General features: G+C 32.0%; 1 protein-coding gene across 1 annotated transcript; it reads left to right on the top strand.

The window, feature by feature from the left end:
• Positions 1–519: 519 nt before the first annotated feature.
• LOC135950683 (uncharacterized) lies at positions 520–3,174 on the top strand. Its single transcript, XM_065500214.1, has one exon. The coding sequence runs from the start codon at positions 520–522 to the stop codon at positions 3,172–3,174; it is 2,655 nt and encodes an 884-aa protein (XP_065356286.1).
• The last annotated feature ends 13,363 nt before the right edge of the window (positions 3,175–16,537 follow it).

Genomic DNA, 16,537 nt, shown 5'->3' with positions numbered 1-16,537 from the left:
ATTTGCCAGAGTTTAGTGGTGAACCCGAAGATTGGCCATTGTTTTATACAGCCTATATCCAGTCAACAACTACATATGGATATACAAATTTTGAAAACAACCAGCGATTACAAAAATGTTTGAAAGGTGAAGCCATGGATATAGTCAAGTCGTTACTTATCCACCCTGATAACGTCAGTGCTGTTGTAGATCAACTGAAATTTCGTTTTGGAAGACCAGAACAGCTTATACATAGCCAATTGAGAAAGGTAAAAGAGCTGCCGTTCATAAATGAAAACAATCTAGTTAAATTAGTGCCGTTTTCAACAAAAGTGAAAAATTTATCAGTGTTTCTCAAATCTGTTAATGGCCAACAACATATAGCAAACCCTACACTTCTAGAAGAATTGATTTTAAAGCTCCCCATGAGTAAAAGGTTAGAGTGGGCCAAAATAGCAATAAATATTATTCCGTATCCTACGATTGAACATTTTAGTGATTGGTTAAGCGAAGTGGCAAATTTAATATGCTTGATACAAGATGTTAACAACAATGAACCAAAGCGGAGAGTGCTACATGCAACAGAGAGAGTCCAACAGTGCCCTGTATGTAAAGAAAATCACAAAATATATGATTGTCATTAAATTCCTAAATTTTAAAGTGGATGAACGTTGGGCTATGGTGAAAAAGCTTCACGCTTGTTTTTCGTGTTTAAATATAGGACATTCAACTCGAGAGTGCCGTAACAAGAAAATATGTTCTGTAGAAGGATGCCAACGTAAACATAATAAATTGTTGCATAAGCGCACACCTATTGCACCTGTTCCCGTACAACCGAACACTAGTAATACGAGTGAACCTAATCATAATGTCCTAAACTGCTCCAACGATAATAAAAAGTTGCTTTTTCGTGTACTACCAGTTACATTATATGGTGAAAAATGCAGCATTGATATTTATGCTTTATTTGACGATGGGTCCTCTATAACTATGTTAGATAAAGAAATTGCCGACTGCGTTGGTGTACGTGGAAAAAGTAATGATTTGAACATTCAGTGGTTTGGTGGTAGATCAGCACGAGAGCCGTCAATGACCTTCAATCTGAAGGTAAGTGGTGCTGGGAAGAATAAGAGTCACCTTCTTAAAAACGTGTATGCAGTTTCAAATTTGAATTTACCAATGCAAAGCCTGAGTGAGGATGAAATTAAAGTGAGTCTAAAACATTTATCGAATAATTCTATAAAGCCATATACAAACGTAGTGCCAAAGCTGTTAATTGGTCTTGACCATGCCCACCTAGTGTTGCCATCGAGCATAAAAATAGACAATTTATCTGGACCATTTGCGTGCAACACAGAATTAGGTTGGGTCGTATTTGGGCCATGTAAATCACTGTCGCCTGCACCACATTCGTGTCTTTTTGTACATGCTGAAAAAGAGCAAGAGATCTACAAGATGGTTGAAAATTATTTCAATATTGAAAACATAGGCGTACGAGCTGCTCCTCCAATTGAAAGCGATGATGATGTCAGAGCAAAAAGAATTCTTCATGAATCAACAAAGCGTATTGGTAATCGTTTTCAAACAGGCCTATTATGGAAAAATGATAAAATAGAGTTGCCAGATAGTTACCAATTAGCACTTAGCCGTCTTGAAGGTATTGAAAAGAAAATGCGACGTGATTTAAACTTTTCTGCAGCCTACAGTGAAGTAATAAATGGATACATAGAAAAAGGTTATGTTCGTAAAGTGCCGCCTGAAGATATCTGCCTGATATCAGAAAAGAAGTGGTATTTACCACATTTTGGAGTAATAAACCTTAATAAAGAAAACAAAAAAATAAGATTGGTTTTTGATGCTGCAGCAAAAGTAAATGGAACGTGTTTAAACGATAATTTGCTAAAAGGTCCTCAATATATTTCGTCATTGACCGCCATTTTATATAATTTTCGAAGCGGAAAAGTTGCCGTCTGTGCAGATATTCGTGAAATGTTTCACCAAGTCATCATACAGCCGAGTGATCGAATATCTCAACGTTTCCTATGGAGAAATGGTGATCAAAGCAAAAAACCAAATGAATATGAAATGTTGGTTATGATTTTTGGAGCCGCATGCTCACCTTGTTCGGCCATACACGTAATGAAGACTAACGCTAAAGAACACAATGATTGTAATCCCAGAGCAATAGAAGCCATATTAGAGCATCACTACATGGATGATTTTGTAGATAGTTTTGACTCAATCGAAGAGGCCATCGAAATTTCGAAGCAAGTTCGAGAAATTCATAAAAATGGAGGTTTCGAACTCAGAGGCTTTATTTCAAACTCGAACAGGGTCTCCCTGGCCCTAGATGGAGCTTCAGCATCCAAAACTATTCCATCCATTAACAACACGGAAAAGGTATTGGGCCTTTACTGGGATCCAGTCTTAGATGCATTTATGTTTAACTTGAAATTTAATAAAGTCGATCAAGATGTCATATCTGGAAAGAAAAAGCCTACAAAACGTCAAGTATTAAGCGTTATTATGTCAACGTTTGATCCTCTAGGATTTTTAGGCTATTTTATTGTCGGGGGAAAATTGGTACTACGCAGCATATGGAAACGTGATGTCAGGTGGGATGAGCCGATACCTGACGATATCAACATTGCCTGGGAACGATGGAGGTCACAACTGAAAAATATCTCTAATTTTCGTTTGCCACGATTTTATTACCCCCCTGGTAAGATTAAACAAATCCAATTACACATATTCGTGGATTCTAGTGAAGAAGCATTTGCCGCTGTAGCTTATTGGAGATTTGTTGCCATGGATGGAACTATTGAAGTAAGTTTTATCTGCTCGAAGACCAAATGCGCGCCCTTAAAAAAGATTTCGATTCCCCGCCTAGAATTACAAGCCGCAGTTCTTGGAACAAGAATAAAACAAAATGTGATTAATGAGCATAAAATTGTACCAGAAACGACAGTATTATGGAGTGATTCGACAACAGTATTGAAATGGATATCGAGTAGCCATAGAAATTATAAGTCGTATGTAGCCCATAGAATAGCAGAAATACTAGCGTCAACTAATATTGATAACTGGAAATGGGTCGCCACTAGAGACAACGTAGCCGATGATGCCACTAGAAGTTATAATAATATAATAATCATCCCGATGGAAAAACGGTCCAAAGTTCCTGGCACAAAATGAAAACGAATGGCCATGTTATACCATCGAATTGCCTCCCCCTGAGGAACAAGACGAAGAAGAAATTCGTCCCAAAATTGCACTTTTAGTCATAAAAGATAATTTTATAAATTTCGACAGATTTTCATCATTTACCCGACTGAAGAGGTCGACGGCGTAGATTCTTCGATTTGTAAACCGGTGTCGAAAAAATTGTAATGATTTACAGGATTATGGGCTCACCTCACGTGAACTAGAATCAGCTGAAAAGGTGTTATGTATACAAGTCCAACGACAATCATTTCCAGTTGAATTTGATTATATCAAAAATGGACAGCCAGTCCAAAAAACAAGTAGTTTGGCACATTTAACGCCTTATGCCGACGATGATGGTATTTTAAGAGTGTATGGACGAATCGATGCAGCTAGTTTTTTGCCTTACAGTTCTCGGAGGCCTATTATATTGCCTAAGGACCACAAGTTTACAAGACTCGTGATTTTATATCACCACTGTCTCATGAAACACCAAAATCACGAGGCCACTATCTGTCAAATACGTAACAAGTACTGGATTCCTCAATTAAGGACACTGCTTCGGTCAGTTGTTTCCAGCTGCCAGATTTGTAGAACAAAAAATGCAAATTCGGTTGCACCGCTTATGGGGCAACTGCCACTCGATCGTCTTGAGCCACATGCTGAGCCCTTTAAGTACACAGGATTGGACTACTTCGGGCCGATAAACGTATCGATAGGTAGGAGGACAGAGAAGAGGTGGGTGGCACTATTTACTTGCCTCACTATAAGGGCCATCCATTTGGAATTAGCTCACGACTTATCAACAGACTCCTGTATAATTGCAATGCGCAATTTTATGAATCGTCGAGGTGTTCCAGCACGAATCCGTTCTGACAATGGGAAGAATTTCGTTGGCGCTGATGAAGAAGCAAAGCGGTTTAGAGAAGTGTTTGATGTGAAACAGATTCAGAACGAGTTGTCTACAAAAGGTGTTGAATGGATATTTAATTGTCCAGCTAATCCCTAAGAAGGTGGTATTTGGGAGAGGATGGTACAATGTGTCAAGAAAGTATTACGCCATACTATGAAAGATGTATCTATGAAAGAACACGTCCTACAATCTCTCCTGATTGAGGCCGAGAACATAGTTAATTCACGACCATTGACGCACCTGCCTATAAGTCCTCATGAGGAGGAACCACTTACTCCTAATCATTTTATAATTGGAAGAGGAAATGTTGCGGCGACACCTTCTGTAAATGAACCTGATGTGAAATTCTTCTCCCTGAAGAAACAGTGGCGAGTTGCCAGAAGTTTGCGGGATCGATTTTGGAAGCGGTGGATTGCTGAATATTTGCCTACGTTGACTAGAAGAGTCAAATGGTGTGAGCGTACTGCTCCCATTAATGTTGGTGACGTTGTGTTTATCTGCGACCCTAATATCCCACGAAGTCAATGGCGGAGAGGTTTGGTCACTTGCATTCATCTCGGTGCTGACGGTATTATAAGAAGAGCTGATGTAAAGACTGCATCAGGAAGCCTACAACGGCCTGTATCCAAGCTAGCCGTGCTGGACGTAGATGATGGTGAAGCTGATCGCTCCACGGGGGTGGGGGTGTTACGGAACCTCTGACTGCAATGTTCCTCATGAACAGCGGTTGATTTGTTTATCGTCAATTTTATTTGTTAACAGTTTTCTGTGAATGACTGTTTTTTGACACTTGTTTTGTAAGCCGCTCTTTTGTCCTCTTCTTTGAACATATTCTTACTTGTCTATTGCAAGAATTCGAACGCTCATAATTTTCTTATATTTTGTCGAAGAAGGAGGTACAAAACTGCGGTAAGTGTTTTTTATTATTTTATATGTGTTCCTTTTAATTTATTTACTTTTTATAGAAATAAACGTTATTACAAACATAACTAAATTGTGTTTGTATTTGTTCAACGCAAACCTCCTGTCTTCAGTTGCAGTCAGCGACAGGTATATTCTTCCCCAAAACCCTCAAATATATTTTGGGAATCCATGTAATTATAAAAAATGGGTACATTATTATTTATTTTAGTTGAAGTTTTATTAAAATAATGCCAGTGAATAAATATGTGCCGAAACAATTAGTGAGAAAATTCGTGAAAAAGGTGGTGAAGAAGGGAATAAGAAGAAACTTACTATCGTAGGGTATGCAAAAATATTTAAAATCTATATCTTCCCTTTTAATTACAAAAGTTTCAGTACTTAAATTACTACCAACGACTATCCCTAGATCACTGAATGACTTAAACGGTTCATCGAATACAAATTCGCCTACATTTACAATATTAACTAATTTAATTGGTCCTAATTATTTGCTAAAACAAAAACTATCTTCCTCCTTCTTATGGTTAATATTAAAACTTCATAATTTTGAAACCAAGTTCGAATCCGAATTAAGACCCTGCCTTTCTTCTAGCCTAAGGAATATCAGCTGCAAAATTCTGTTTGGTTTCTTAACAAGACCTTTAATATACTGCATGTAATTTTCGAATTTGTATGCTGAAAAAGAATCTAAGGGTCCGAATTGTTTAACACAATCTGCTAAATGTAGTAAACCATGAATGTTGAAACTAACTAATTCATCACCATATAATCTACCGAAAAAATTTACGAAATCTTCTAATACACTTTGGGAATTATCTGCCTCTCTAACATGCGACATATCACTAGACAGAAGCCTTATATGTAATAATAGAAAATGATAATACTGATCACTACTAACACAATCTTTCAAAATATAAATACCTGTGTATAGTAAAAACTGCCTAAATTCAGTGGATTTCCAATTACTAATTTCATCTAAACTCCTAGGTGTACGGCAAAATTCTGATGGAACATACTGACCTATAAAACCAATCTTCTCATTCATACCTATTGCATTCCTCTTATTGACTAAAAGCTTAAGCAATTTCTTCGTGACTCCTAAATCTACTAAATGCATACCGTCTAACGGAAATTGAGAAACCATTTCAAACCCTGATTCTTCTAATATACTTCGTTTTTCCCTAAACTCTTCTGTATGGTGAAAAGGACTAAATCTAAATTCAAATGTCATATCTGTTCTTGGAATGCCAACTTCTTTCGAAAAACAAACTCTTCTCTCCTTATATAACCCTTCCTGACAACATTTGGAGCAACCATTTTTGCTATTGTGGGACATTACACCTGTAACAAAAGCCCTAGCTGGAGAATCACAAATAAACAAGCGAACATCAAATCTAAACAACTTTTCGCTATGGCCTACCTTTAAACCTTGTTCTCTAAGCAACTTTACTTCTGTACAGAAATCTGCCATAAAGCTATCCAAATTCTGTGGCTTCTTAAAACCTGAAAAACAACCAATCATGAAAGGATTAACGCTATCAAAGCCTACAATTTTTCCTAAAATGGGCCACAAAACTCTATTTGAACTCTTGAAAAGTTTAAGACCGTCAACGCCTACATCAATCAAAACTTCATCTTTACCACATAAAGAAAGAAAAAATTTCTGAATACCTAAATATAAAAATTCACCATTTGCTATAGTTGAATATGAATATTTTCCCTACTTGTACTAAAAAGAGTTTTTGCCGACAATGGCAAATCTTCCACTCCTACCCTATTTAGCGTATGCAATAAATCCTCCACAGCAGTCTGAGAAATTTTATTCCTAACAGCCCACGATTTAATCTCCTCACACTTGCCTTTAATATCCGAATTCCCCTGAAAATTAGAATTGTTTCCTATAATTTCAGATGGCTCTGGCTCTGAATCTACGTTATCAATCCCTACAAATTCCGTCTCAGAATCTTCACTATCAATTTCTCCTACAATAGCGGATAAACTACAACCTGGCTCAGAATCTACATTACCAATTTCTTCTACAATTGCGGATACACTACAACCTGGCTTAGAATCTAAACTATCTATTCCTACAAAATCATCACAAACAATTATTTCACGAATTTTCTTCACTTGTTCAATTTTTTTTTTTTCACTTTTCACTGAGTTATTTGCATTATTTTGAATGAAAATTTTATATTTCTTACATTGGACTCAAATGTCCTTTTTTCAATGCTAAGGCGTTTTTGCAATTGCCTTTTTTCCATAACTAAATTTGTTTAAAAAAAAATTATTTTATCTTTATTTTTTCTTAATTTTTTTGAGTGTGTTTTCTTTCAGGTTTTAATTGTGTTTTCTTTCAGGTTTTTTTAAGTTTTCTTCTTGTTATACCCTTCAGCTTCGTGAGAAGGGTATATATAAGTTTGTCATTCCGTTTGTAATTTCTACATTTTTCATTTCCGACCCTATAAAGTATATATATTCTGGATCCTTATAGATAGCGGAGTCGATTAAGCCATGTCCGTCTGTCTGTCTGTCTGTCTGTCCGTCTGTCTGTCTGTCTGTTGAAATCAATTTTCTGAAGGCCCCAGATATCTCCGGGATCCAAATCTTCAACAATTCTGTCAGACATACTTTCGAGAATTTTGCTATTTAAAATCAGCAAAATCCGTCCATAAATAACGGAGATATCCGAGACAACCTCTGAAAATTTCATCAAAAAACACAATGTATTGCATGCTTTGACAAAAAAACAACAAAACGTATGGTTGGATGGGCAAGCTTAGCGTATTTTGTTTTTTTTTTGTGTTTTGTTTCTTTTGGCGTTGTTGTTGTTTTTTATACAACTAAACTTTTGTTTGGTTGTGTGTTGGTTTTTTTGACAAAAAATCAACAAATCGTCTGTTTGAATGTGCATGCTTTGCGTATTTTGTTTCTTTTGGCGTTGTTGTTGTTTTTTATACAATTAAACGTATGTTTGGATGTGTGTTGGTTTCATTGCCTTGCGTATTTTGTTTTTTCTTTTGGTGTTTTGTTTCGTTTGGCGTTGTTGTTGTTTTTTGTGTTCTTGATAAATTTAGGATGCTGTACGCTGAAAGTGGGCAATGTACATACATACCTATATACTAATTATAAATAATAATAATGCATCCACAACAAAGGTGAAGGGTATATAAGATTCGGCATAGCCGAATATAGCACTCTTACTTGTTTTTAAGTTCTTTTATTGTTCTTTCAAGTCTATTTCTGGTTTTTTATTACTTTAAATTAATTTTTAACATTAAACTTTCAATTTTTGTTTAGTTTTAAAATTTTGACTTTCGTCTTTTCACTTTTGCAGAAATAATTATTTTGTAACGACAGAAAATACAACACTGTAACACAAACTACAACAGTGACAGTCATATGTCTGTCATTTGTGATGGAAACAACCATTTTACAATGGCAACAACAATAATTTTTAACGGCAGAAAATGCAACTCTCTACACAACAGTGACGGTCATTTTACCAGTCATTTGACTGCCATTATTGATGAAAACATTCATAACATTTTTTTTTCAAACAATTCTATAAAAAAAAATGCAAATGTGTTAGTAATAATAATTGTTCATGTGTTAGTTTCAGTCATTCACGCTTAAGCGTTTTAAATTTGCTTGAAAAACAACAACAACATGTTTATGCACATCTAAATACACGTGTATTTGTCTTCTTCTTCGAAATTGACGTTCATACTAGGGTTCTATAGCTGAAAGAAAAAGTCGACTTTTCGACCTTTCGACTTTTCCGTTTTTTAAAAAGTCGACTTTTCGAACTTTCGACTTTTGGTAGTTTATGAAAAGTCGACTTTTCGAACTTTCGACTTTTTAGTTAATCGACTTGTTTCGACTATTTTCGACTTTCCGACTATTTTCGACTTTTTTCAACTTTTTACCATTTCTTGTAAAAACTACATGGTTTCTACATTTATTGATGCGCCTTTTGTAATGTTTAGCAATAAAAATGAAATTTATGAAGGCGATAATAGTTAGAATAATGTTGTAAGAATTTTGTGTAGAAAAAAGCTTTATTTTATAAACATTTATTAGCATACACTACAAAAAATGCAAGTGCAATATTTTTTTTAACAATCTAAAAAGTCGACTTTTATCGACTATTCGACTTTTTTCGACATTTATCGACTATTTTCGACTTTTATCGACTATTCGACTTATGAGATAACATAATCGATTGTACGACTTTTTTCCGACCAAAAAGTCGATTTCGACTTTTTTCAGGAAATAGTCGATTGTTCGAACAATCGACTTATAGAACCCTAGTTCATACAGAACGACAACGGTGATGTCAAATGGTAAAAAACCGCCATAAACCGATTCTTTATTGCGGAATTTGGTCCATTCCAAAAACGATGGTTTCAGTATGAAACAATGTTGTTAATATAACAAAACAGTGTTAGTAATATTATGAACCAAGTTATAACGAATATACTAATTAATTAGTATGAGTTAAAATAAATTCAAACAAACATAGAAATTACAGAAAACATTTATTATTGTTATGTAAAACCAGGGATAGAAAACAATTATTATTATTGAAATTTAAAACAAAAAAATCATATACAACAAACTAGACCATCATAGATTTGAGTATACCAATTTCATTCTCAGCAGATGTACTATCAGAAAACGTTATGATTTTTATTTCTTAAGTTTTATTTAAAAAACTTAAATTTAATAATTATTTTTTAAGTTTTATTTATTACTCAACGAATAATCATTATATTTTCATTATTATTTTTTGTTCAAATTATAATGGTTATTTTTCAGTTTTACTTTTAAAATTCAAAATAAAACTTATTTCATGAGTTTCACTTTTTTGATTAGAAAATTAAAATTATTCCTGAGTTTTATAAATTTTCTTCAATCATAAAACTTAATATGAAAATTTGTGCTTATAAAATTACAAAAAAATTGATTTAGAAAATTGAAAATGTACCATTTTTAATAAAGCTATTGTCATATTGCAATTCTAAAGATACAATATCTACATAATTTAGCAACATTTTATTTTAATATCTTAATAAAATTTCACAAAATCAGAACTAAGGTGTTTTTTAGTTTGATTAGAGCAATACATTTTGGTGGAATACTATTTTTGCACTTCAATGTTTTTTGAAATGGGCTTTTATTGTTTTTGAAGTTTACATCATTAACTCTGAAACGTTATAAAATTTATTATTTTTAAGTAGCTCCTCAATTTAAATTGTTTTGTTATATCATATATCACATATGATATGTGTAATATTTAGTTATTGAATTCGTAAAATATCGGTCTTATTAACTATTTATTAAAAAATTGGTCGCAAACGTGATATATTATATCGAAATTTGTTTAATTTTTATGAAGAAAGCAATTTATCAGAGTGGAAAATATGCAAACAAAGATTTAATGGAAATTATGTTTCAAATATAAAACGCCATTTGCTAGAGAAACATCAAGATATAATGATATACTGGGATGAAAAAAAAATGTCTTTATCCCAATTTATATGAATTGGCAATTGTTGTACATAGCGTACCAGCAACGCAAGTTAGTGTAGAAAATGATGGATATACCGGTCACTGTTGACGGACATATCAGTTGAAATAAAACACGATTTATTTCAATTCAGGTATTTATATTAAATAATAAATAAAAAATTAAATAAATAAAAAAGGTGTTTCTATTAAAAAATTAAATAAATAAAAAAGGTGTTTCTCTTATTTGAGGGCCTTATTTTCCCTCAAATATTTGCTTCACCCTATGGTGGGCGCGTTCCACCGCCTTCTTTACGCTTTTTTCAAACTCAAAAGCCCCTTGCTGTTGAAAAACATCTGAAATTTGAAGACAAGATTTATTAATATATATGTATAAATACATACCACGCATAGTTTTGCTGATCAACGTCAGGATGTACTCGGTAGGATTGACTGGTTTTCTAAATAGTTAAATTCATTAAGATTTACATATGTAAATATTTGTACATTGTTTTTTACTTACCAATCATTTCTTGGGTATATTCTTCCCCAAAACCCTCGAATATATTTTGGGAATCCATGTAATTATAAAAAATGGGTACATTATTATTTATTTTAGTTGAAGTTTTATTAAAATAATGCCAGTGAATAAATATGTGCCGAAACAATTAGTGAGAAAATTCGTGAAAAAGGTGGTGAAGAAGGGAATAAGAAGAAACTTACTATCGTAGGGTATGCAAAAATATTTAAAATCTATATCATCCCTTTTAATTACAAAAGTTTCAGTACTTAAATTACTACCAACGACTATCCCTAGATCACTGAATGACTTAAACGGTTCATCGAATACAAATTCGTCTACATTTACAATATTAACTACTTTAATTGGTCCTAATTCTTTGCTAAAACAAAAACTATCTTCCTCCTTCTTATGGTTAATATTAAAACTTCATAATTTTGAAACCAAGTTCGAATCCGAATTAAGACCCTGCCTTTCTTCTAGCCTAACAAGACCTTTAATATACTGCATGTAATTTTCGAATTTGTATGCTGAAAAAGAATCTAAGGGTCCGAATTGTTTAACACAATCTGCTAAATGTAGTAAGCCATGAATGTTGAAACTAACTAATTCATCACCATATAATCTACCGAAAAAATTTACGAAATCTTCTAATACACTTTGGGAATTATCTGCCTCTCTAACATGCGACATATCACTAGACAGAAGCCTTATATGTAATAATAGAAAATGATAATACTGATCACTACTAACACAATCTTTTAAAATATAAATACCTGTGTATAGTAAAAACTGCCTAAATTCAGTGGATTTCCAATTACTAATTTCATCTAAACTCCTAGGTGTACGGCAAAATTCTGATGGAACATACTGACCTATAAAACCAATCTTCTCATTCATACCTATTGCATTCCTCTTATTGACTAAAAGCTTAAGCAATTTCTTCGTGACTCCTAAATCTACTAAATGCATACCGTCTAACGGAAATTGAGAAACCATTTCAAACCCTGATTCTTCTAATATACTTCGTTTTTCCCTAAACTCTTCTGTATGGTGAAAAGGACTAAATCTAAATTCAAATGTCATATCTGTTCTTGGAATGCCAACTTCTTTCGAAAAACAAACTCTTCTCTCCTTATATAACCCTTCCTGACAACATTTGGAGCAACCATTTTTGCTATTGTGGGACATTACACCTGTAACAAAAGCCCTAGCTGGAGAATCACAAATAAACAAGCGAACATCAAATCTAAACAACTTTTCGCTATGGCCTACCTTTAAACCTTGTTCTCTAAGCAACTTTACTTCTGTACAGAAATCTGCCATAAAGCTATCCAAATTCTGTGGCTTCTTAAAACCTGAAAAACAACCAATCATGAAAGGATTAACGCTATCAAAGCCTACAATTTTTCCTAAAATGGGCCACAAAACTCTATTTGAACTCTTGAAAAGTTTAAGACCGTCAACGCCTACATCAATCAAAACTTCATCTTTACCACATAAAGAAAGAAAAAATTTCTGAATACCTAAATATAAAAATTCACCATTTGCTATAGTTGAATATGAATATTTTCCCTACTTGTACTAAAAAGAGTTTTTGCCGACAATGGCAAATCTTCCACTCCTACCCTATTTAGCGTATGCAATAAATCCTCCACAGCAGTCTGAGAAATTTTATTCCTAACAGCCCACGATTTAATCTCCTCACACTTGCCTTTAATATCCGAATTTCCCTGAAAATTAGAATTGTTTCCTATAATTTCAGATGGCTCTGGCTCTGAATCTACGTTATCAATCCCTACAAATTCCGTCTCAGAATCTTCACTATCAATTTCTCCTACAATAGCGGATAAACTACAACCTGGCTCAGAATCTACATTACCAATTTCTTCTACAATTGCGGATACACTACAACCTGGCTTAGAATCTAAACTATCTATTCCTACAAAATCATCACAAACAATTATTTCACGAATTTTCTTCACTTGTTCAATTTTTATTTTTTCACTTTTCACTGAGTTATTTGCATTATTTTGAATGAAAATTTTATATTTCTTACATTGGACTCAAATGTCCTTTTTTCAATGCTAAGGCGTTTTTGCAATTGCCTTTTTTCCATAACTAAATTTGTTTAAAAAAAAATTATTTTATCTTTATTTTTTCTTAATTTTTTTGAGTGTGTTTTCTTTCAGGTTTTAATTGTGTTTTCTTTCAGGTTTTTTTAAGTTTTCTTCTTGTTTTTAAGTTCTTTTATTGTTCTTTCAAGTCTATTTCTGGTTTTTTATTACTTTAAATTAATTTTTAACATTAAACTTTCAATTTTTGTTTAGTTTTAAAATTTTGACTTTCGTCTTTTCACTTTTGCAGAAATAATTATTTTGTAACGACAGAAAATACAACACTGTAACACAAACTACAACAGTGACAGTCATATGTCTGTCATTTGTGATGGAAACAACCATTTTAATAAAATATTAATCAAAATGTAGTTGTTTCACTCTTGTATATGCACTCTTTACCAGTTTACAAATTTTTCTAACAATGGCAACAACAATAATTTTTAACGGCAGAAAATGCAACTCTCTACACAACAGTGACGGTCATTTTACCAGTCATTTGACTGCCATTATTGATGAAAACATTCATAACATTTTTTTTTCAAACAATTCTGTAAAAAAAAAATGCAAATGTGTTAGTAATAATAATTGTTCATGTGTTAGTTTCAGTCATTCACGCTTAAGCGTTTTAAATTTGCTTGAAAAACAACAACAACATGTTTATGCACATCTAAATACACGTGTATTTGTCTTCGTCTTCGAAATTGACGTTCATACTAGGGTTCTATAGCTGAAAGAAAAAGTCGACTTTTCGACCTTTCGACTTTTCCGTTTTTTAAAAAGTCGACTTTTCGAACTTTCGACTTTTTGTAGTTTATGAAAAGTCGACTTTTCGAACTTTCGACTTTTTAGTTAATCGACTTTTTTCGACTATTTTCGACTTTTTTCAGGAAATAGTCGATTGTTCGAACAATCGACTTATAGAACCCTAGTTCATACAGAACGACAACGGTGATGTCAAATGGTAAAAAACCGCCATAAACGCTGGATTCTTTATTGCGGAATTTGGTCCATTCCAAAAACGATGGTTTCAGTATGAAACAATGTTGTTAATATAACAAAACAGTGTTAGTAATATTATGAACCAAGTTATAACGAATATACTAATTAATTAGTATGAGTTAAAATAAATTCAAACAAACATAGAAATTACAGAAAACATTTATTATTGTTATGTAAAACCAGGGATAGAAAACAATTATTATTATTGAAATTTAAAACAAAAAAATCATATACAACAAACTAGACCATCATAGATTTGAGTATACCAATTTCATTCTCAGCAGATGTACTATCAGAAAACGTTATGATTTTTATTTCTTAAGTTTTATTTAAAAAACTTAAATTTAATAATTATTTTTTAAGTTTTATTTATTACTCAACGAATAATCATTATATTTTCATTATTATTTTTTGTTCAAATTATAATGGTTATTTTTCAGTTTTACTTTTAAAATTCAAAATAAAACTTATTTCATGAGTTTCACTTTTTTGATTAGAAAATTAAAATTATTCCTGAGTTTTATAAATTTTCTTCAATCATAAAACTTAATATGAAAATTTGTGCTTATAAAATTACAAAAAAATTGATTTAGAAAATTGAAAATGTACCATTTTTAATAAAGCTATTGTCATATTGCAATTCTAAAGATACAATATCTACATAATTTAGCAACATTTTATTTTAATATCTTAATAAAATTTCACAAAATCAGAACTAAGGTGTTTTTTAGTTTGATTAGAGCAATACATTTTGGTGGAATACTATTTTTGCACTTCAATGTTTTTTGAAATGGGCTTTTATTGTTTTTGAAGTTTACATCATTAACTCTGAAACGTTATAAAATTTATTATTTTTAAGTAGCTCCTCAATTTAAATTGTTTTGTTATGTCATATATGATATGTGTAATATTTAGTTATTGAATTCGTAAAATATCGGTCTTATTAACTATTTATTAAAAAATTGGTCGCAAACGTGATATATTATATCGAAATTTGTTTTATTTTTATGAAGAAAGCAATTTATCAGAGTGGAAAATATGCAAACAAAGATTTAATGGAAATTATGTTTCAAATATAAAACGCCATTTGCTAGAGAAACATCAAGATATAATGATATACTGGGATGAAAAAAAATGTCTTTATCCCAATTTATATGAATTGGCAATTGTTGTACATAGCGTACCAGCAACGCAAGTTAGTGTAGAAATGTCATTTTTAATTCTAACTGTTCTAAGATGTAATGTTATTGTATTTTACTTTTTTTCCTGAAGATGCTACACATTAAAGTAGCGAAAAAATAAAATATATTCATCTTTAGAAATAAGTTTTATTATTGAACAATAAAATAAAACTTATAAAATAATCATTATTTTTTGAATAATAGATAAAACTCTGTAAATAATTTTTATTTTTTGAACAAAAATAAAGCTCAAGAAATAACTTTTATTTTTTGAACAAAAAATAAAACTCAAACAATAAGTTTTATTTTATAAGGAAAATATAAAACTCAACAATAATTTTTATTTTCTGAGGAAAATAAATTTCCTTGAAAAATAATTATTAAAACATAAGTTTTATAATAAAACTTATAATCATTACGGTCTCTGTGTAAAACTGTATATTTTCCTTATTCTAGTATATAATAAAAGTAAATTAATAAAAGACAATACCAAAGATGAAAATTGCGACCAGCTCAAAAATATGTACATATAAAAGGTTATACATAAAACATAAATAAGACAATACAAACTAACGTATCACAGACATGTTTATTAAGGTGGACCCCCAATGTATGAAAAAATTTAAAACTCATCTGTTTCAAAAACGAAGGGCATTTGTGTGAGGTTAGGATAAAAAAAAATCTGAAAAAAATTTCAGCTCGATCAGTTAAAAATTGGCGTGCCGCACTGGGGTCAAAGTTCGTGAGAACGAAATTGGTGGTAAATGGATAGAAAAAGGTGCATAACTACTCAGGAGTCACCCCTAGGTAGGTAAAATGTATGAGCAACCCCCATTATTTTCGTATCCCCAATATTTTTCTAGAACAAACATACCCCCTATCTCCAACCGTTCAGGGGGTCCCCATACAAAAAAACTGAATTCTCCAAATTAAAAATTAATGGAATTCCACAAGTATAAATATGTTCTAAACTTCATTTCGTGAATTACTCTTCACATTTTACTAACATTAATTAAACACCCATTTCTATTGTCAAAGAACGCAAAAAAGTGAATAGACCAATTGGCTTGTTCATTGAGTTTTATTTTATTTAGCAATGTAATCATAAAATGCCCCTTTAATAATGAGCGGTTGTAGACAGGTAATATTTAAAATTTTTAAAAACATTACATTTTTAATTCCATGA

This window comes from Calliphora vicina, chromosome 2 (assembly GCF_958450345.1).
Source record: "Calliphora vicina chromosome 2, idCalVici1.1, whole genome shotgun sequence".
Lineage (NCBI taxonomy): Eukaryota > Metazoa > Arthropoda > Insecta > Diptera > Calliphoridae > Calliphora > Calliphora vicina.
Note: the sequence above shows the minus strand (reverse complement) of the source record. Positions and strands in the feature narration are given on the sequence as shown.